Source organism: Panulirus ornatus, chromosome 42 (genome assembly GCF_036320965.1).
Source record: "Panulirus ornatus isolate Po-2019 chromosome 42, ASM3632096v1, whole genome shotgun sequence".
NCBI lineage: Eukaryota > Metazoa > Arthropoda > Malacostraca > Decapoda > Palinuridae > Panulirus > Panulirus ornatus.
In genome coordinates this window covers 22,878,744-22,902,826 of record NC_092265.1, presented here as the reverse complement: position 1 = coordinate 22,902,826, position 24,083 = coordinate 22,878,744, and the positions used below count along the sequence as shown (strand labels likewise).

Below are 24,083 nucleotides of genomic sequence, written 5' to 3'. Positions count from 1 at the left end.
TGATGCGCAATGATATCAACACAACTCACATATAGAATTGCTTTTGTCATATATGTCGTCGGCTTGATAACATTTTCGTAATGTTTGCTCTTGGAAACTGGTCCCATTTTGGATTCATTTTGCATTTGTTTGGATTTGGCACTGGACTGTTGAGAGTGCTGTTCCCTTCCACGTTCCTCTGGTACCGGATTGTTCAGGTAGTTCCCTTCTACGTTCCTCTGGTACCGAATGTTGAAGATACTGTTCCCTTCCACGTTCCTCTGGTACCGAATGTTGAAGATACTGTTCCCTTCCACGTTCCTCTGGTACCTTACTGTTATGGATACTGTTCCCTTCCACGTTCCCCCCGGTACCGGATGTTGAGGACACTGTTCCCTTCCACGTTCTTCTTGCCCCGAACTGTAAAGCAGTGTCATTCCCTTCCACGTTCCTCTGGTCCTGGACTCTGCTGGAACACACTTCCCGGCCATTTTGAGATCCCACTGTTGTTTGAGAGACCTACTTCCCACTGGGAAAACAAAACAATGGGTCGAGGGTCAGCCATCCTTGCTGAACACACATCCCACAACACAATGTTTATGTCCCTCAATTTCCAAACTATACTCGCTAAACTACGAAGAAAATGGCGTAAAAGAAGAGAAAAACCATCTTTCTGGCTTAGCCAACGAAGGAACAATAACATTATAAAGGTTTCATATCATAGTCTGCCCTTAAGAGTTCCCAGTCTATAGAGGAGCTATCGTGATTAATTGGTAAATGAATCGGAAAAAACAGACTTGCTTGTTCCCTGTGGCGAGTCCTATCATCGTAAAGTCCCTCTTTAAGGATAAATGATAAGGAAAGATGATGATACGAGTACAGTTAATAACACCTTCAGCTGTGGTAGTATTACGATTTATTGTGTGGTATAATCATCAGGTTTGGGGTATGCCAGATCCACCGTACACTCAAAATGAATAACACCAACTCATCTTCGTATCTATTTACCCATCACTCATCAGCGATGTCTTATATCGATTCTGATCCGTCTTTTGTTAATTTTTAGTGCACAGAAAACACTAGGGAGCAGTTTTAATGGGGGACTAAGATAATTTACCGTGTGACTACTTTAAACATATCTTCGTCGTAACCTGTAGGTGCTGTGGCCAAGCTGTAGGCTGAACAGGCTTTATTATACACCTTGCCGGACCTGCTCAGTCCCTCACACAAGTGGTGGAGCTAAGGTGAACGGAAACAGGGTTTACCAGGAGGATGAAGTCAGTCAGTCAGGGCTGTAGATGAAGCTGTGTGTGTGTGTGTGTGTGTGTCTGTGTGTGTGTGTGTGTGTGTGTGTGTGTGTGTGTAAAGATGTCGTATATCGTATATGCAAGTGGGTGTTGATATGAGAATGTCTCCTCGGGAAACTAGTGCCTCTCCTTAGCAAGACGCGCCTCAGAGGTCGAGTCAAACCTTAGCAAAGGCGAATACAGGAGCTGGAAGATGGGGTCTGGAGGCTGCGTGGGCCTGCGGTCCGCAGCAGCCAACAGCTTGGTCGACCAACGACCCATCCCAGCAGCCAGGGAACCCTACCTGGGCTATGAGGGTTAGAAGACCCGCGAAGACTTCATAAGGTATATCCTGACGTGTTGTTTCATGAATAAGGACTGAGCTGTAGGATTGGTGGGGCGGAGGATCACAAACAAAGGTCTGTGCCAATCATACATATCCCGTGTTTTGAACAAAAGCCAGAGAGATTAAAACTTCCAGCAAGAGACGAATGCTCAAGAACTGTCCGATACATTAAGGAAAAGATCATTCACATGACCACAAGCGCAAAAAGATTCGATCGATTGGATCAAAAGTTGTGTTTACCTTCAGGAATGAACTCACTGAGCAGTGGTGGAGGCTACAATCAGGGGGTTTTGAGCTGTTAGTCTGAAGAATTATTTTCGAATCTCTCACTGTAACAGAGCAGAGAACAGCCACTGTATTTAGATGTGATACAGAATACACAAGGAACCAGAGAAGATATTTGCTGAAAATGTCCTCATCTTTACAACCTCAGTGGTTGCCCCTCTTCCTAAGTGCTGAAACAGCAAGCGAGTGTGTCTCATGAGACTGTGGAACGCTCCAGTGGTTGACCCACTAGCTATGTGCTGGAACAAACCAACCAGAGCGACTCCTGGAACGCTGGAACGCTCCAGTGGTTGACCCAGTGGCTAAGTGCTGGAACAAACCAACCAGAGCGACTCCTGGAACGCTGGAACGCTTCAGTGGTTGACCCACTAGCTATGTGCTGGAACAAACCAACCAGAGCGACTCCTGGAACGCTGGAACGCTCTGGGGGGAAGGGATCGAAAAGGAAGAGGACACGTTGTTTGCACCAGCTGTGATGGAAATACGAAAACTGAGGAACTGTACGATATGATTATCATCCGTACCTCGCCCTGAGACCCTCCTTATCTCAAGCTTGGGAGAAGATAGTAGTAAGTTACAGCGGTCTGTAAGGCACCTTAACGACCTGAAAGACATGGCAGAAATACTTTTTTTTTTTCACAGTGATTGAGATGACCCAGTCTTGGCCATCTTGGGTGAAAAGAAAATAGAAAATGAAAATGTAGAAAATGAGAGAAAAAAATGGAGAAATTAACCCCAGACTTATCTAGTATGTGTAGTTAATGTCCTCAAGCCTTTTAAGACAGACTTATATAGAAAACCGAAGGTCCACATACCAGAAATACTTCTGTGGCATCTTGAATGAGCGATAGGTAACCACACATTTGATTTTATAAGACATCTGCTGACTGGTAGGTCAGAGAGTGAGAAAGTCAGCAAAAGTGAATGGACCAACCCACCCGATCTTTTTTTTTGGATGGGGGGGAGTTGGTGTTAGCGTCCCCTTAATTCGCCAGCCAGACGACGGGTCTCAAGACTCGAACCCAGGACCAAGTACGCTGAAGGTCAAATACGCTGAAGACACCAGAGGTATTCTTTTCTAATGCCCTTTTGGGAGGGTGTGGAAAAAAAAAAAGGATATATGACATCGTTCATCAAAAGTGGAAGAGTAACAATAAAACCCAAATTAATATTGTACCGTTTTATTATTACACAACGCGCGCGTGCGAGTGTCGTAAGGTCAGCGAGCCAAATGACCTGACCTCACCGTAATTTAAAGCTGACCTCACCAGGTCATGACCAGAGAGTGAGACTGAAGGGTTGCTCAGGGAAGCTGTCGTAATTGGCCCCCATCCTCATCTAGAATGCGCCGTTCAATTTATGGTCATCAAACTCCAACACGAAGAGAAACTAGAATACGTACAAAAGAGAACAACAAGACCAATTTCGCTCCCTGGGAAATAGCCTTATGATGGAAGACGCAAATAAGTACTTCATGTTATCTAAAAATACAGTGATGTTAGATGACATTGTGAAGCGAAGGAAATTCAATACAAAGGTGGGCAAACGTATCCTGAGCACTGAAGTAAGGCCAATTATTGTTAGAGCGAAGACAGTCAAAACACTTGGAAAAAAAAACACAGGAAGACAAATACTTCAGTGATCTTACCAGTTAATAAGCCTCTACAAGACTAGTATAATACTACACATATTTCAGCTTTTTACAGAGTAGCGAATAAAGTCTTTCAGCCTCAGAGCCTTGGGGTATCTGGTAGATATTTGCATCAGAAAGTACTTTCCATTCATCCGTGCGTATAATATTTCCGTGGCTGTATATTCTCTCTCCTGTTTGATGTTCCTTCGTAGCTATCTGTCCTTTTGATGGTGCTGGAGAAAGTGTGTTGGATGGGGAGGAACCCTTTTCTCTATAGTACTGTCTCCTTCTGTATAGATACGCAGAGTAGGATAGTATAATGCTTAAAGTGGATGAACCCGTCATAGACCATTGGATCCTCTGTTATCTGGCTTTCCCATATACTCCCACAGCTCAGTAGGACAGCAAACATTCGAATCCCTTGTCTGTTTAGTCAGTCTCTTGGAAGCCTCAGCCGACAGGCCTGCGTAACACAAACTTTCGAATTGGTTTGAAACACTTTGGTGGGTACGCATCCAAAACCTTTGTGGACTTATGGATATTTCCATTGAGCAGTTAATGAAATTACCGATAGCTTCAGGTAATATGAGAGGCGTATTTGCTTTTTCCGGACCATTGTTCACCTGTATGTATGTTTGAAACAACCTGGTTGTAATTGCATATTTGTACTGTACGGGGAGGGAGTTCTACACTCTTGGGGCCCCATCTCTTGTACTGTACGGGGAGGGAGTTCTAAACCCATGGGGCCCCATCTCTTGAATATTCTCTAATATCATATAACTTTTTCAACATCAATGTGTTGTCAGCATTTGGTATTTTCTCATTCAGTTTATTCCATTCATCCACCAGTCTTATGTTGTAAGTAACTTATTTACATCTTTTTTCAACAAGTTTCTCAGTTTCATTGTTTGTTGTTGTCGTGTGTGTGTGTGTGTGTGTGTGTGTGTGTGTGTGTGTGTGTGTGTGTGTGTCCTCCGGTGTAGAATCCTGTATCTTCAAGGCTACGCTACACCCATGAGCAGGAAAATGATGCACTCCATTGAAGCGAGAAGGTTCCCAGCTGACAATTCTCTACTCGTCTATATTTGTAACCTTACGTAAACAAGATGACACAGACCATCCACAGGAGCTCATGTACTTAAAGGAAAAGACCTGAACCTCAAAAAGCTGGTTTGGCGTAGTGACTGTGTACAAAGAAGTGGCAGCTAGTGCAAAGCTGTAATTTTTCTCAAGCAACAGTAGATGTGTAAGTGATGTCGCAGCCGATAAAGAGCGACGCATCCTCTTGTGATAAGCCAAAGTGTGTGTGGTGTGTGTGTGTGTGTGTGTGTGTGTTGTGTGTTGTGTGTCCGAAGCTTCCCAGTGTGAGGAGGTTGGAGGGTCGCCTCCCTCAACGCCTTCGACGATGTCAAGTGCGTGTGTCTCTCATACTTGCCTATTCCTCCAGGGTTCGCGCGACCCGTCCCCTCATTGATGATGGAGAACACCTGAGCGGCGAACGTGTATTGGTTGGTTAGTAATGAGGGGTAATGCCACCAGGGGTCACTGGTGTGTAAGGGGCGAGGGTGTTCTGACGTCTGTCTGGTTCTCCTGGTGGCAGAGAGATAAGGACAGCCAATGGCAGCCGCTCTGATATGCGTTCATCCGTCCGGCAGATACCGCGTTCAGTCGTGCTCACCCCGCCGGTCTGGACGGCATCGTCGCACATCCTGTGAACTCTGTTGAACGCGGACGAACGAACGAACACCCATGAACTCTGAACTTTTGTGAGTGTCACTAGTGAAACAGAAGCGCATCCGTTTGCCAGAAGACGAGAGTTTATTTTGTTATGAGTTGTCAGTCTGTCGCTTTTACCCGACTTGTGTTTCCGGATTTGTGGATAGAAAATCTAGAAAGTTGTGTGTGCCCTCGACGTCCCTTGGCCACCTTACACGTGAACCCCTGTCCTCCCCCTGCGTGTAGGTCCTGCCTCAGTCATGGATCCTGCAGTATGATAATCCCCCAAGGGACATGCAGAACTATAGAGCCCAGAACATCGACTGGGGCCCTGCATGTAGTCCATATGGATCCTCACTGAAGCAGTGGGATTACGTCTGCCTCAGATGGTTCATTCCTCAGTACAGGTCCTCATTCCGTGTGTCCATTATTTTGCAAGAACTGGTCCTTATTTTCTTCCGGTACTCACGCCCGATATTTATTTTTTTTTTTTAAGAGAATGATGATCTCTGAACACGAGCGACCCACGCAGCCACCCACACTCCCTGTGCCGTGTCCGTGTGGTGCCCCTCACACAGTGACCCACTTGGCGGAGGATATGGATTGGGGCCCTTCTGATGCAGAGGCAAAGGCTAGAGACCACACTGTCCACACAGAGCACTGAGTATAACGTAGTATAACGGGGTATAATGCTTTGTTTTAATGTGGTATGTCATATACGAGAGGAGGAGTTGGTCCGTGAGCTGAGAAGGTGTGGTGGCTGGCACCGGGTTCTTCATCCTCGTCTGTAGAACACAACCTCCTCATAACCTGGGGTTATGTGCCAGCGTACCACAACAGCTGCCTCAAAGCACAACCTCATTCGCTCAGATTAATCACATCAATGTTGTGAACATTTGTGATTCATCTTTCTGTTCTCGATAAGCAAAATACGATTCAAAAACCATGTTGGTGGGTTTAGAATCCGTACAGTAGATGCTGAATAAGTGATAATCTTTTTTTATATCCAGTTCGAAATGAAATCATTATTGTAAGATTCAGTTGGGGAAAAAAAAAAACATGGTTGTTTATCACTTCATGAGTGAAATCTGTTGTTGAGGATTGACACAGTAGAATGGCATCTGTAAATGACCAGTTTATGAATTGGTGTGATGTGTTATTTTCAGCACGCATGGTGGCGCTCATTTGTTAAGAGGGGGAGGGAGGGAGGGGGGAGGAGGGATTTGTGACGCATTTGGTTAGCGTCACCGAACAGCTTGGGGTCGTCCACTGGTAGATGACCGTAGCTTGGGGTCGTCCACTGGTAGATAACCGTAGCTCTGGGTCGTCCACTGGTAGATGACCGTAGCTTGAAGTCGTCCATTGGTAGAAGACGACCGTAGCTTTGGGTCGTTCACTGGTAGATAACCGTAGCTCTGGGTCGTCCACTGGTAGATGACCGTAGCTTGGGGTCGTCCACTGGTATATAACCGTAGCTCTGGGTCGTCCACTGGTAGATAACCGTAGCTCTGGGTCGTCCACTGGTAGATGACCGTAGCTTTGGGTCGTCCACTGGTAGATAACCGTAGCTCTGGGTCGTCCGCTGGTAGATAACCGTAGCTTGGGGTCGTCCACTGGTAGATGACCGTTGCTGTGGGTCGTCCACTGGTATATGACCGTAGCTTTGGGTCGTCCACTGGTAGATAACCGTAGCTTGAGGTCGTCCACTGGTAGATGACCGTAGCTTTGGGTCATCCACTGGTAGATAACCGTAGCTCTGGGTCGTCCACTGGTAGATAAGCGTAGCTTGGGGTCGTCCACTGGTAGATGACCGTAGCTGTGGGTCGTCCACTGGTAGATGACCGTAGCTTTGGGTCATCCACTGGTAGATGACCGTAGCTCTGGGTCGTCCACTGGTAGATAACCGTAGCTTGGGGTCGTCCATTGGTAGATGACCGTAGCTGTGGGTCGTCCACTGGTAGATGACCGTAGCTTTGGGTCGTCCACTGGTAGATAACCGTAGCTTGAGGTCGTCCACTGGTAGATGACCGTAGCTTTGGGTCATCCACTGGTAGATAACCGTAGCTTGAGGTCGTCCACTGGTAGATAAGCGTAGCTTGGGGTCGTCCACTGGTAGATTACCGTAGCTTTGGGTCATCCACTGGTAGATAACCAGAGCTCTGGGTCGTCCACTGGTATATAACCGTAGCTTGGGGTCGTCCACTGGTAGATAACCGTAGCTCTGAGTCGTCCAAAGTGACGGAGTCATTCACATGAAGCTTACGTCATGCATCGAATCAGCTTGAAGCATTTTGCGCCATGATTCCACGACACAGTTGTGGTGTAGTACAATCGGCCTACCTAGGGCGCTGACAGATAGCAATCTACAGCCCCGCAGCCCTGTAGTGTTACCCCAGTTACTACAGCGGAGTAGAGAGCACCCTTTAAAGTAGACGCATCACCGTCGCTACAAGATGGAGCCCGTCAAGCCGTCCGGGGATGCGCGCGTCGCTTTCGAAACCCCCCTGCCGCCGCCGCGCGCGCGGGCTTAGAGAGCGGGCGTGTGGTGAGGCGAGGTCCGGTTCCTGGTACCAACGTCAGGAGGAGGGACGACGACGCCCGACGACCTCCGGCTTCCGCGCCGCCGTCAGCAGAACTCGGAAGTCGCGGGACGGGCGCGGAGACCGACCACCCCTCCTTCTGCGTCGGGTCTGCGACAGCCGTAGGACACCAGCCTCCGTCGGGAGGCGGGTGCGGCCGTCGCTGGCTCATGCTGTGTGTAAAGAGGGACAGACGACGCAGCAGGAGGGACAGACGACGCAGCAGGAGGGACACGACGTAGCAGGAGGGACACGACGATGCTGTAGGAGGGACAGACGACGCAGCAGGAGGAACAGACGACGCAGCAGGAGGGACAGACGACGCAGCAGGAGGGACAGACGACGCAGCAGGAGGAACAGACGACGCAGCAGGAGGGACAGAGCAGGAGGGACAGACGACGCAGCAGGAGGGACAGAGCAGGAGGGACAGACGACGCAGCAGGAGGGACAGACGACGCAGCAGGAGGGACAGACGACGCAGCAGGAGGGACACGACGACGCAGCTACTATGCTGTTATTATAGCCTCATTATCCTGTACAAAACGCATCTGTTTTGGATGGTATTTTTATCTGCGTCCGATTAAAGATTATTTATAATCTTATCTTTACTCTGGCGGCTTAATCGCATGACAAGGTAGATGTATGATCATTCCCGGCTGAGAGGAGTCTCTGCTCGAAAATGATTCGCTTTGGCGCCGTGTGAGGCTCATATTGAAACCCGGTCATTCGCGACGTCGGTTCGAAGCGCAGTTCTAGTACGTTTCGATACGGTAGGGAGTGTCGTATACTGGCTTACGTCTCACACACACACACACACACACACACACACACACACACACACACACACACACACACACACACACACAGCCTCACACGACCCAACTTACGCTAGTAAATGCCACACCAGAAAACGGGAGGTTCATTCACAATAGCTCGAAGACAGACTCGAACCCTGGCGAATCCTTACACTCACTTACATCCAATATGGCCGCCAAAGCTCATCAAACTAACATCAGTCTTTTTAACTAACTTTGGTCGGCCATCTAGAGCCAGATGTGCAGCACAGACCCATCTCAGCCAGCTAGAGCCAGGTGTGCTGGACAGATCCACCTGAGCCATCTAGAGCCAGATGTGCAGCACAGACCCATTTCAGCCAGCTAGAGCCAGGTGTGCTGGACAGATCCACCTGAGCCATCTAGAGCCAGGTGTGCAGCACAGACCCATCTGAGCCCTCTAGAGCCAGGTGTGCAGCACAGACCCATCTGAGCCATCTAGAGCCAGGTGTGCGGCACAGACCCACCTAAGCCAGCTAGAGGCAGGTGTGCGGCACAGATCCACCTGAGCCATCTAGAGCCAGGTGTGCGGCACAGACCCACCTGAGCCAGCTAGAGCCAGGTGTGCTGCACTGATCCACCTGAGCCAGCTAAAGCCAGGTGTGTGGCACAGATCCACCTGAGCCATCTAGAGCCAGGTGTGCGGCACACTCACCTGAGCCAGGTACAGCCAGGTGTGCGGCACAGATCCACCTGAGCCATCTAGAGCCAGGTGTGCAGCACAGACCCATCTGAGCCCTCTAGAGCCAGGTGTGCAGCACAGACCCATCTGAGCCATCTAGAGCCAGGTGTGCGGCACAGACCCACCTAAGCCAGCTAGAGGCAGGTGTGCGGCACAGATCCACCTGAGCCATCTAGAGCCAGGTGTGCGGCACAGACCCACCTGAGCCAGCTAGAGCCAGGTGTGCTGCACTGATCCACCTGAGCCAGCTAAAGCCAGGTGTGTGGCACAGATCCACCTGAGCCATCTAGAGCCAGGTGTGCTGCACACTCACCTGAGCTAGGTACAGCCAGGTGTGCGGCACAGACCCACCTGAGTCTTGACTTTATTACCAAGTTTATATCTTCATGACTGTGTGTGTGTGTGGGGTGTTGGAGCTGGTGTGGGTGTACGGTCGCTTGTACCACTGTGGTATGCTGTGTTCTGCTCTGACCATCAGCATATGCTGAGGTCTGGTGTGTGTGTGGGGGGGGGGGCTACCAGGACCATCAGCATATGCTGAGGTCTGGTGTGTGTGTGTGTGTGTGTGTGTGTGTGTGTGTGTGTGGGAAGGGCTACCCTGACCATCAGCATATGCTGAGGTCTCTCGTTAACACCACATCAACAGCATAATGCTGATGGTGTTGTATGAGTCTTCTTGTGTCGCATCATGTATCCCTCATTGTCAGTGTGACCTCATGCCTTTTTTGGGGGGGCAGGAGATATTCATCGTCACTGTACTCCTTTCCGTCCATTGACGATGATAGCTCGCGATGTAACGACTTCTAGGCAGAGTCCGGTAACACCGAAATGTTTGTGACGCTGTTGTACTTTGCTGGAGTGAGAGGTGATCACGCCACCCACTGGACACTACCAGTGGGCGGCAGTGCCACCCACTGGACACTACCAGTGGGCAGCAGTGCCACCCACTAGACAGTACCAGTGGGCAGTAGTGCCACCCACTGGACACTGCCAGTGGGCAGCAGTGCCACCCACTGGACACTACCAGTGTCCAGTAGTGCCACCCACTGGACACTTCTAGTGGGCAGCAGTGCCACCCACTGGACACTACCAGTGGGCAGCAGTGCCACCCACTGGACACTACCAGTGGGCAGCAGTGCCATCCACTGGACACTAGCAGTGAGCAGCAGTGCCACTCACTGGACACTAGCAGTGGCCAGTAGTGCCACCCACTGGACAGTACCAGTGGAGAGTAGTGCCACCCACTGGACACTACCAGTGGGCAGCAGGCACTGCCTCCGCCCGTACTACAACCACTGTTCTCCACTGGCACGTAGCGCACCCAACACACACATGAAGCGTTCGATATGTTCACAGGTGATTACCGTTAATTAGGCCCTCGCCTACCTGTCTCAACTCCATCACTAACGACCGCAGACGACCCATTAGCCAGAGTGACGGTGTGTGCGAGGTGGTAGAGTGAACGCATCGATGGCCAACTAGTTCAAAGATATTTCTGGATTTGCCACAACTACCTCGACCAGACCGCTTCCCCCTCGACCAGACGCACCGGCCCCTCATCCCGCCATGTTGTCCAGGCTTCGGAGGCAAGCCAAGGAGCGCCTCCACCCTGGGGGTAAGACGGTCAAGTTCCAGGAGGGCGTGAAGGATGAGCCAGACTCGCCCCGCGCCCTGGCCTCGCCTCCCGCGGACAAGGTCACCCCGCCCAGCCTCACGCCCAACGGACAGCTTGGCAGAGGCGCCTCGCCACCCACAGCTGACCAACGCCAAGTAAGTGTCACGTGTTCTGGGTGACCTCCCGTGACCCCTTATTGACCTCGGGGGTGTTTTCCATGGCCCTCGTAGTCCAGGGGTGACCTCCATGACTCTCATGACCCTAGGGTGGTCTCCTTGACCCTCAAGGGCCTGGGGTGGTCTCCATGGCCCTCATAGACCTGGGGTTACCCCCCCCCCCATAAATCGCATGCTCCTGGGTTGACCCTCATGACCTTGGAGTGCTCTCTCTCTCTCTCTCTCTCTCTCTCTCTCTCTCTCTCTCTCTCTCTCTCTCTCTCTCTCTCTCTCTCTCTCTCTCTCTCTCTCGACTGATACACTACTGGTCGTGTCTCTTGGAGTAGCAGGAGACATCCTGGTGTATGTTGCAGAGGAGGAGGAGCAGCAGGAGGAGGAGGTCGTGGCATACAGACGCTCGTCGTGTCCTTCACCTCACACACACACACACACACACACACACACACACACCAACCACACTGTCACAGCCACACACACATGTAGGGAGGGCGTCTGTGTGTGTGACGCCTCGTCAGGCCAGAAGTGTTACTGAAATCATCAGTAAACACGACATAAAAAAAAAAAAAGATCAAGATATTATCTCTATACAAAATATTTTCAGTCGGAAAGAAAATACGTGAAAATAGATTTTTTTTTTCATATAGGAAACCTATTAATTTATATATATATATATATATATATATATATATATATATATATATATATATATATATATATATATATATATATATATATTTCTTTCTTTCATACTATTCGCCATTTCCCGCGTCAGCGAGGTAGCGTTAAGAACAGAGGACTGGGCCTCTGAGGAAACATCCTCATCCAGCCCCCTTCTCTGTTCCTTCCTTTGGAAAAAAATATATATATATATATATTTGAAACTTATTAATTAATACATATTCTTTTCCTATCCCAAATTTACGCTGGGGTAAAAAAAAAAAAAATTTGAAATCGCATCCAAAGTTCATGGATTTCCATAGACGAGAGAGAGAGAGAGAGAGAGAGAGAGAGAGAGAGAGAGAGAGAGAGAGAGAGAGCCGCCCCCTGCAGGGCCGCCCAACACACACACACAACCAACCACCAGATTTTCAAATGCGTCCATTACACACACACACATTCCCTGAAGTTAGGATTCCCCAGGTCTTGTGATTATACATATTTCCCAGACAGCAATACACACGGGGAGAAGATACATACATATGTATGTATATACCGTATGAAACTGCTTATAATTATCTCCAACCCAAGATTACAGACTCGGGTATTGGATGAAATGGCGGCGTTTTAAGTTTAAATTTTCTGCTTATATATATATATATATATATATATATATATATATATATATATATATATATATATATATATATATATATATATGTATATATATATATATATATATATATATATATATATATATATATATATATATATATATATATATATATATATATATATCATGCAAGGATGAGACCAGGCGTTAATCCAATGCAGTTCACAACGCCAGCGACCCCAGGAGCACCAGACTGGACAGGAATTTTCAAAAGGGACGACTTGGTTAGGATGGTGAGGACCAGTGTGATTGCTGCCCACTGAATGATCATCAGTTGGCAACGAAGAGAACGTGTAGAGACTTTTGTATCGGGGTGGGAGTGTGTCGTGTGGCACACTGTGGTGGACAGGCTGGCAGTCTGTGGCGATCAGCTCATTCCTGTAGCCACAGAAGATGCCACAAAGACGTCGTTCGTCGTCTCAGTGTTTGTCAGACGCCTTGGTGGCTGGCCATGGGCGTTTGGTATCCTACTGTAGGCTTAAGGCGTCGCTGTTCAAGGTGGCCTCGTATCTAGCCGTGGTTCGAGGTGACCATCTGCCCGGCCATAGTTTGAGGTGGCCATCCACCCGGCCATGGTTTGAGGTGGCCATCTATCCGGCCATGGTTTGAAGTATCCGTCTATCCGGCCATGGTTTGAGGTGACCATCTATCCGGCCATGGTCGGATAGGATCTGTGAGGAGTTAGTTCATACAACACGAGATATTGACTTGCTTTAAATTCAGCTTTTCCTGTCTTGACCTGTTGAGGTCAAGTCTCTGACCCTGCGGTGTAGACAAGCTGTTACCACTAACCCTCCAGTGTAGACAAACTCCAGGTAGTAACCCTCTGGTGTAAACAAGTTCCAGGAAGGAACCCTCCGGTGTAAACAAGCTGCAGCCAGTAACCCCTCGATGTAGACAATTTCCAGCAAGTAACCCTTGCTGTAGACAAGCGTCAGGCAGTAATCTCTCAGTGTAGACAAATGTAGACACTCTGCATCCTGCACAGTGTAACAGTGTCATACTTGCCAACATTTCAGAGGCTGTGGGAAGTAGCAAAGTTCGCCATGTAACTCGTGGCCACAGAGAGGCGCCCAGAGCAGCTGCAGCATTGTCGAAGGAAACTTGCCAAAGGAGGCGCAAAGGAGTTGGATGGGTTGGGACGGGGCGGGGCGGGGCGGCGAACTCTGGAACTGTAAAGTTAGGCTGGGGTCACGCGCGCCCGCGCGCGCGTGAGAGAGAGAGAGAGAGAGAGAGAGAGTTGGTCTTTGTGGTTTCATTAAGACATTGATTTAAACCGCAACACGACATGGTCACTGTGATTTTAGAGATACAAAACTGGCGTATATTTACATAACCGCAACATGGTAGTCTACAGACAAGAGAAAACGTGAGACGGCATACGGGACTTGAGCGTAATACCCGCAAGCGCAACTTGAGGCCTCAACCACCTACATATATGTGATGGAGATGCACAAAAATGCTTCCTTTCGTGGGCGACATCCCCTTGGATTGTCCCTCTCATCCGAACAGCATAAAAGGCAACTATTCATATCATTGCGATAACTTCGCTGCCGGGCCAGATAACACAATCAGTCAACAAGGATGATACAATTGATATGATTACTCCAGATAACGTACTGAACTCGTCGGGCCGAAACCACCAACATGGTCATTGGACGACTCTGAACCACCGTAACAGATCGTACACCTACACCAGAAATCACCAAGTTTACAGCCACTGACGGGAAATGAATAGTAAATAACCCGCAATACAGTGACCATCACCTCTGGAATGTTAAAATATCAGGAGAATTCATGTTTAAAGGCTGACCACAGAGATACGCCAGGCATGCTCCAGAAACGTATAGCGAAGGAGCTTCAGTATCTCACGTTAGCGAGAGCAACGCTATCTCTATACGAGCAGAAGGCGTGTTGTGTGTCCCCTGAAGGAGGGTGGCTGTGCGAGTCATCTCCAGCACGTCTCCCTCAGTCTAGGTCCTTATCTGCTGGAGATGTCAGGGAACCAGACAGCCAACCATGGGCGAATCTGCTCGGGCAAATATGAAAATGGTATTTCACAAGGCATCTGCGTGTATGCACTGTAACTTATATTTCTTGTATCTCCCCTGATGATGTGATCATTACACGAAATTGCACTTAGGAACTTGAAGGGTTTGATTTCACTGTCGTTAAGAAATGGATATATATGAACTGACTGTTATATTTCTCTCTTGTGTCTCACCTGATGATGTGATTATCACACGAAAGTGCACTTGGGAACTTAAAGGGTTTGATTTCACTGTCGTTAAGAAATGGATATATATCTACTGACTTATATTTCTCTCTTGTGTCTCACTGATGATGTGATTATTACACGAAAGTGCACTTGGGAACTTATCGTGTTTCATTTTCCCCGTGGACTGAAAGGAATATATATATATATATATATATATATATATATATATATATATATATATATATATATATATATATATATATATGTATATAGTCGTCATCCATAGCATTCGAAACTAGTTCAATGTGGTTGAGGTGAAGCAATAATACACACTGCTGTTCTGCACACCTGTTCTCCAGCATTGCACTTCACGTAACACCTGCCTCACCTGTCCAGGTGTGGAGCTTGTGGGGGGGGGGGGGTGAAGGTGCCTACGTGTGGAGTGGGGGTAAAACTGTAGTTGAGACTTCCGACTAAACTAGTTTGTGGTGTCCAGACGTAGGCATCAACAGCCGTGCAACATGTAGCGATTACATGTTTAACCTTTCACAAATTCTGTTTTTCACTTAGACTTATAGAACAACTTTTGTGCTCGAAAAGATATGAGTAGAATGTGTTGTATATATTTTTGTTCTGTTAGTATTGCAGTCAATGGAACGTGTTTTACACATATTCCTGCTTCCTCTTGGCATACCCCAACCTTAGCCTGACACCGCCTCGAACACCCATCCAAATTGCGACAGACAGTGAGAGTGATTGAGACGGGCGGGCCGCTAGAGGAAGCAGAAAAGCGCTACATTGAGCTGGACTCTGGCGGAAATTTGCTGTGGATATGGAGTCCAGGTATTGGATGTGTGGGAGATGGTGTCTTGGTACAGCCGTGTGTGTGTGTGTGTGTGTGTGTGTGTTGAGTGCCTCTCTTCGAGTTACCAGGAACTCTGGCATGAGTTACCGGTTACAGTCATGGGTACGTAGATGCTCGGGAACTGTTCATTTGTGTCCACCTGGCGTCACCTTCAGTCACTAAACTCCGTTACGAAGCTAAGAGCACACACACACACACACACACACACACACACACACACACACACACACACACACACACACACACACACACACTTATACGAAACCCAACGAGGGAAAATTTAAGGAGTCGTGAAATACGACATCCAGGGGAGGAAGAGGAACACTTGAGGCCCAGAAAGGGAAATGGTCTTCCAGGCGCCTGCGGCCGGCGACTGGAAGAAGCAGATGACGAGAGAGAGGGAGGAGGAGGAGGAGGGAAGGAGGGAGGTGGGTCGCACTGAGGACCGTCAGACCTGCTGCTTCTGGACCGCTGGAACATTCTTCCTGGACGATGTGTTCGTAATGGAATATTTGGCCCAGGGCTTTGTTGCTGGGTCTCCCCCAGTTCCGCCGCAGCAGATTGGAGAAGTGGAAGGGTTTTTGGAGGCGATGCGCGAAATATATATTTCCAGTTGCGACACGTTCGTCCACTTCCTTTGCCTCTGAAAAATATAAGTGTTTGTGCTTTGAGTCCAATGTTTCTCGAGTCTCAAATTCACTTCTGTGAATCTATTTGATGTAGTTTAAAAATGTTACAAGGCTATGTATAGTTGTTTCGCCACTGATTCCTTTCGACCGTATCTACGTTATCTAATCGCTCTTCAAAATAAGGTCAAGTGTTTCCTGGTTTCTGAGTACGATCTAAGTGCATGGTCTGCGTGGCGAAGCTGTTGGCGTGTCCTGAGTGTGTGTGTGTGTGTGTGTGTGTGTGTGTGTGTGTGTGTGTGTGTGTGTGTGTGTGTGTGTGTCGGTTTCTGTACCAATACGTGTGATTTTGTTTGCATTTCTCTTCCTTATATAAGAAGCAGTACGCCACCCGTCTGCACTGTACTATACTCCCATTCTTTTCTAAGGCTGTGTTTACGATCGACAGACTTTGAATTCAACCTCCTTCGTAGGGCCGCTTCTTGCGTCATCTGCCATCGACTCGCCACACCTTCTCTACACCCCAGTTCCTCAAAAATGACTGAAGCCTTTGATATCGGGTCACGTCTTGTGGTTCTCTCTATGTAGTAGAAGTTTCCAGATGTCGGGTAAATCATCCTGAGTACTAAGTGCTGTGTTCTGTGATGAAGCAGACAGCCTACTCCATCCTCAACGCCATCAAAATTAGATTCCCTGTTTGGGCAGGGTTGGAGTCAGGTGTGTGAGGGCTCGTATGGGTTTGGAGTGTTGTGGGTACAAGCCTTCGATTCCAATACCTGATGGATGGATGACTTGGGAGGAAGATGTTTTGTTTTTACTCCCAGGCTGTTCTACGTGGTGTTATTTTCCTGTCACTCTATCTCAAGGCATCTAGAGCAAGCTAGAGGAATATACTGGGTGTTTTTTTTATCATTCCCAGTCGGTACCTCCGTCCATCTGTCCCGGCTTTGGAAATCACGATATCTGATGAATGTGAGATTAGATATAGGCCAAACCTTTACCACAGACACTGCTTACACAACTGAAGATCCGATGAGCTTTTGTTTTTTTTTAGTTTCGGGTCGAATATTAAGGTCACAAGGTCTCATGCTGGTGAAGGACGTGAAGGCTGGGTTTATAGGAGTCGATTGAATTTGCATCATAAACACGACATAAGGAGTTCTACGTATTACTAGATTATAGATTGAATGTGTACACTGTATCTCCTAAGTGAACTGACAGATCTACATCACACGAACTACTTATACATTTCATCATATAAATACGTTTGTGTTACCGGACTCCACCTGCGTGAGGCCACAGACTCGTCAAAGAGCTTCTCACCTCAAAGGAGTCCACATTTCCCCGCTGCTGGAGGCAGCGCAGCCCAAGTTGGGTTGCAGGAGCCTTTCGAAAGAGAACCTAGGTAACACCAGGACTTTTCTTACATAGAGAGCCTGAGGTAATTAAGTGGTTAATCAATTTATGATACTTTATAGACAAGCGTTCAAATTCATCTGTAATTGGTTCCTACTGTTTATATACACAGTATCTCACGATCAGGTGATAGGATACTGATCAAGTTTATACCACAGATACAATAGGCAAAGTATTGTCTCATGTTAAGTTGTGAAAGTCATGGGTCAAAGGTCAGGGTCACAAAGGGCCATTCATTAGGAAGAAAATCATCTGCTATATTTGTCGTACAGAGCCGTTTTCTTTGTTGCCGGTTGTTAAAGAAAACGGTAATATCCAGCTTCATGCTTGGCAGAGCTTCAAGAAATTATCTGTTTCTCAAATCCTCGTTTCCTTCCCTTTTAAGCAGCGTCTGCTGCTCTTAGAACCTCCATCACTCCATCTCTCTAGTCTTGAAATCAAGATGGGATACTGCACAGTGTAGTCTCCCTCTTTTACGTTAAGCCGATGAAATACAATAACGAATCTCTTTGGTTGATGGACCACTTATCTTTCTCGTCCATAATTCTGGCATTCGGAGTTAATTTGCGATTCCAGCGGCCATCTTCAGCTTCTCATGAAATGTCTAGCATGTTAAATATTTGGTGTCATGTATTCAAACCACTTGTATGTGTCGTTGACCTACCACCCTCCACACCCCCAGCATCATTAGATGGTCATAATTGCTTAATGTAAGAGAACGACCTAATCCACCGCTTCCATTAGCTGCTCCCATTGAGGGGGGGTGTTTGGAGTGGGTGTTCTGTGTATATTCCATGAAGGTTTCCTTTTCATGAAGTTTGCCAACGACACAGCGGTTGCAACATTACACTAATTACACAGTGGAATAAACACAGGTCATTAACCCAGGGGGGGGCAGTGACTTTCCTATAATTGACTGAGATGAGAGAGAATTTTACATGGCGTTGACCATTATATTTCTGGTCTCTTGAACTCTGCCGAGATATTTGACGTCAAGGTTCAAGGAGGGAACGTTGCTCCTCTCCTGGAAGTGTTATGGAGACGTGTTGAAGAGAATATAAAGCGAAGATTTCCACGTTTGTTGGACCTTCCATCACCTCTGGAGTTCAAAGTCTATGATCGCCTCACATAAGAAACCTAGTGAGCGTTATCCACACACACACACACACACACACACACACACACACACACACACAAAACTGACCGAACGCAAGGTGTTGTCATAGAAGCGATCACAACAGACACAAATTTTCTGTACATTCTTCAAATTTTTCAAGCGGAAAATCTTATCTTTACTGGATGTAGTACCAGTCGATAGCCAGCATAAACGTACGCCAGGCATGTAAAACGCTATCAGATACATACCCTTGCGTGGTAAGTCTTAGCTACATACCGAGCGAAGGAACTGTATATTATACAAATTTTATCTCCTGCAGTACTGCTTAAGGGGCTAGAGAAGATAGCCAGCCAGAACCCATCGTCTCCTTGCGACACAGTAGTACTGCAGGAAGGAAAGACTTCGGCCTATGTTTGCACTCGAAGTAGGAAAGAAGATCTCACTTGTTTTCCCAAGCTCTTCTCTGTGAATTGGTTATACTGTACGTTGCTAGTGGTTGGTTAGACCTTTGTAAGTTATGATGACACATACATGGATCATTACTGCGTTCCTAAGTTGTTCTTTTGACCTACATACATCGAGAGTTAAGAAGTCCTGCCTGGACTGGAGGACCTGACCCAAGGCTTTGGGTCATCACCGGCTCTCATACCGCCCGCTTGATGAGGTAGCTGGACTACCTGTGTAGTGTTGGTTACGTCAGAGTGTGGGTAAGGTTAGGGGGTGTGGGTTAGGTCAGGGAGTGTGGGTTAGGTCAGGGAGTGTGGGTGAGGTCAGGGAGTGTGGGTGAGGTCAAGGAGTGTTGGTTAGGTCAGGGATTGTTGGATAGGTCAAGGGGTGAAGGTGAGGTCAGGGAGTGTGGGTGAGGTCAGGGAGTGTGGGTTAGGTCAGGGAGTGTGGGTGAGGTCAGGGTGTGTTCTTAAACCCTGAAAATTGAGGGCCTTCTACTCAGTAAATGCCTCGCGACCGGCAGAGAAAGGGCTGGGGAGAGACTGTGGGGTGCATGCAGGGGAGGCTAACTGTGGGGTGTCGTGTCGAAGCCTCATATAGTTCCATCGGCCGGCTCTGCTCCGTGGTGGGGAACGGCTGGACGCTCGTAATTAATGGTCCAGGTATAATTACCCGAATGAGGTCGAACGAGCAACAGAAAAGGGAAACACACACGCACACACACACCCACACACACACACACACACACACACACACACACACACACACACGGACCACCATGGCATTTTCTCTCTTGTATCTCTCTTGATGATGTGATTACTACACGAAAGTGCACTCGGGAACTTTATCTTGTTCCATTTCCCCGTGGACTCACAGGGAGATGATCGCCAGCCTCAGGGAAGTGCCAGGGAGAGGCGAGACTCATGCCTCGGCATTTCACAGGATATGTAAAGTTTACACTGACGTAAAGGCGTGAGATCCGGGTTGTCAAGGGCCGGTGATGTAGAACACACGATCATCATTTCCGTCTCTTATAAATGTCACGGAATTTTACAGATGGGCTGCAAGGTGTGTACATTCCGGAAGGTCACTGTATATGGTCGTCCGTCAACTACACAAAGATTAAAAATCCCAAATGACCTGTTAAAAAAGCCTTTCTTTTTTTCTCTCTCTCTATAATATGTCAAAAAGATCGCCACGATTTGAAAAATGAGGGACGTAAAATACATCAGTGAAATTTACGAAAGGCTGTTGACTCATAGGTCAGGATGTATGACCAGTTTGCACTAGTATGGTCATGTGAATATCCCCCTTCTCGTAGATCCAATACTGTTAGGTCTTCTTTCTAACATTCACTTAGTATCTAACAATATTCTTCCCATCTAACAATATTCCTCCATATCACATCTTACAATGCCTTATTAAAGATACCTAGAAACGTTAGGACCACATTCGTGTTGACCAGGAAGTGAGCGAAGAGTATTAAAAAAAAGAAATAAAAAAATGAAAATTCTGGCTGCCGGATTATCGAGATTATTTCGGTGGAAACCTGAATTTTGTGTAAATAAATGAGTAAATGAATAAATGAAAACATACTGGTTCATCCAGTTTGGTTGGCGGTGGAAGCATTTTATTGGGTTTCTCCTTAATATATATATATATATATATATATATATATATATATATATATATATATATATATATATATATATATATATATGATGTAAGATTATAAAAATTGAAATCCTTTGCAATAGAATTAGTTTGAAATTACGTATTTTTGTTTTTCAATCATTTGAATTTATCGGTGAGTTTCTTCTCTGCCGTACTCTCGAAGTTTGGGTGATTATATTAGTAGTAGTAGTAGTAGCAGTAGTTAACTGGACATTATTTAATGTTCCCTAGATGTGGAAAGCACTCAGACCATTACGCTAATATAAATTGACCAATATGTGTGTGAATTCCAACCTATAGTCATTGCCTCTGAGCTGTAAGTCATGTAATGCAATGTTTTGGCGTGGGTGGAGGGGAATTGACGGATTATACTTTTCGATCCTGATCTCTGAGTATGCTAATGAATTTTTTATTGACGAAATTTCAGGATTCAGGATGAAACTGGTACGCTAATGACGGATGAAAGAAAGGTCAGAGGTGAGCTGGCTCGGGGTTGGCTTGATGGATGGGGGCGTAGCGGTAGAGGCTAGGATATGTGATGTGTGAGCTGAAGGTTGAGATATGCTTCAGTTGACGTGGGGTGAACTGGATGGGACATAGTCGCCATTCTGAGGTGGTGTTCACTGTACGGGACAGTGCAATGGGGTAATTTAGAAAAGGGGGTTTGCGTATTTAGTTGCATTTAGAACTAGACCATCAAGGTTGTGGGGGTTTTCGGAGCCCTTCGGGCCACAGTCTCCGACAGCCTGACAGATCAGAGGAGGAAGAAGGCAACTTGGTCTCAGGGTTGAGGTGTAAGGGAAGTAGACCATGTAAGTAGACCTTCCAGACCTACTTCACATATGAGGTAGACCTCTCAAATCGTCGTGAGGTAACGTCTATATTACTGGAATAAAAATGTCCTAGATATTACCTCTTATGGAGGAACCTGAGGCACTTTTCCTCTGGTATCCCTTGAATGTTGAGTGATATTTAGGAAGACCCCGTTCTTGCGTACGGGGTGTCCCATTATCTGTTAAGATATCACCATTTGTTGATATTGTTGATGTACGACGAATCAGTAGCATATGAAAAACCTCAGCTTTCTTCCTGTTGTTGGATATTCAAATTTATGCAAATTTTTCGCTTGGGAGAAATGCAAGCGACTCCAGCCGAGATTTCAGACACACATGGACATGACACACAGAGAGTGTGACAACTTAGAACCTCACAAGACATTTCTGTGAGACGGGAAATAAATCTAATACTTTCTGTATTTCTCTTCTTCCAAAAGTGCTCTGTATTTTGTTTGAAGTATGTCTCTATCTCAAGAAGCGACGGCTTCAACTCGTCCTTGCCTTTGTTCTCGTACAGAGAAGTAAAAAAAAAAAAAAATTATCCAGGTTTAATCCTGGCCACAATTGTCTCTTTTTTATTCACTTAGATAAAAAGGAATCCTGAAAGGGTCAGTATCGTCTCCCATCTTGGACTTCCCTCAAAGTCTCCTGCCGGATATGAGATAAGCTGCTGTAAAACTCTCTCATCCATTGTATGTTTTAACTGGATTATCTTTCGTAGAGTAGATACAAGAAGTTTCAGAAGAGAAAAATGTCTACTTTCTGTCCGTAGGTTATGTCTGTGAGAGACGATAGACAATGTCTTTAAGGGACGTGTCGGCTATCTCGGTGTAGAATGATGTGTCCGCGAGGGACGGTAGGCTATGCCGGTACGGACGATAGGTTGTGTCCGTAAGGACGATGGGCTGTGTCCCTGAGGACGATGGGCTGTGTCCGTTAGAGATGGTAATCTATGTCCGTAAGGGACGGTAGTCTATGCCAGTATGGGAGGATAAGCTATGCCAGACTAGGAGGATAGGCTGTGTCAGTAGTACGATAGGCTATTGCGAGGTGCACAGCGTAGGAGGAGGTGATAAAAGTACCCGAAGCCAGGGGTTATCTCTGCAAGGCTTGGCAAGTCTGATCCAGATTGTCATATCGTCCACCAGGCCTGCCCTCTTGTTTGGTGGCAGAGAACCCGTATCGACCTTTTTTTTTAAACTTCCTCCGTTGCTAGACCTTTATACTGCTCCTCCTTGTGTAAGAAACTTGACAGGAACGAAATCCTCACTTAATGACATTCAAGATATAGATTGTATTAGATTACTGCAAGGCGAGGGAGGGCCTTGTTGGCACGCCTGTAGATTTCTATTTAAGAATCTCTGCCGCAACATGATAAGAGAAGAAAAAAATGTTTTTTTGCATATTATTAGCTTGTATCTGTGATATATGGTTTGAAATAAGGGACTGCAAGGTCTTCAGATTCAACAGAAGGTACTTGTAATGTAATCCAGTTGCCTGACAGGTTCAACAGAGGGTACTATAACGTAATTCAGTTTGGCAGGTTCAACAGAAGGAATTTATTATGTAATTCAGTAGCCTGGCTCACGCGAGAACCTGGACGACACGAAGCAGTTCGAGGATTATCCACTGGCAATATGAGAAGATCATTACACCCAAACCACACGACACTCGTGTCGTACCTGGCCATACAAATGGTCGCGTAAACTGACCATCGTTCGCGAGAGAGCCAGGTGTTGATCTCAGCTGTGGTCTTAACAGCCGTACAACATAGTTTAACATTCTTACGATATATATGCCAGGAAGGACGCTTCTTCCCCTAGGGAAAATTATCATCACAGGGGAGACAGACGTGGGTACAGTAACACGGCCAAACCTGAGGGTTGCATAACTGATCACGCATACAAGTGACACTCACGGATGTCGTCTGTTGCATTCCTGACATTTGAGAGTCTTTGATGACATGTTGCAATGTTTGATGGATGATAAAAAGTTGCTACACTGATTGCGACAGATCGTTGGCACTGAAGGCGAGTGGATAGATAATCACACGCCCTCGCGTTTGTAAGAGTGAGATGGAAATGGAAATTATCTTCAGTTACCTTCATTTCTTTTTTTTTTTTCTCTCGTAAAGTTAATGCCAGACGTACGGAAGTTAACGCCTCAGTGTACTCAGCCGAACGCTAACTGACCCAGCCTCTGCTTCTCGCTCTCTCTGACACACACACACACAGCTCACCACTAGCCGGGGAGCCACACAGACGTACTCTGAGTTACTGTACCGAAGGGTATTGACTGATGACTCAGCTGCCACCGGCCGGCGCATGGCGTAGGGGTTTTGTGTACCTGGACGTAGAGGTGAGGCGAGGAGTGCTCGACGGCGAAGGAAATGGAAGAGAGAGAAGAGGAGGAGGAGGAGGAGAA

General features: G+C 47.0%; 1 protein-coding gene across 6 annotated transcripts in view; it reads left to right on the top strand.

Moving 5' to 3' along the window:
- Positions 1-24,083, top strand: part of LOC139761977 (protein phosphatase 1 regulatory subunit 14B) — a 362,773-nt gene that overhangs the window by 298,567 nt on the left and 40,123 nt on the right. The window contains exons 1-2 of one of the 6 annotated variants that reach the window (XM_071686718.1): positions 5,154-5,295; positions 10,696-11,109. The exons of 4 other annotated variants lie outside the window; for them this stretch is intronic. In XM_071686718.1, the coding sequence (XP_071542819.1) occupies positions 10,906-11,109 (204 nt within the window). In that variant the 5' untranslated portion in view covers positions 5,154-5,295; positions 10,696-10,905. Of the gene's footprint in view, positions 1-5,153; positions 5,296-10,689; positions 11,110-24,083 lie in introns of those variants that run through there. One more of the 6 variants, XM_071686719.1, reaches the window with a different exon arrangement.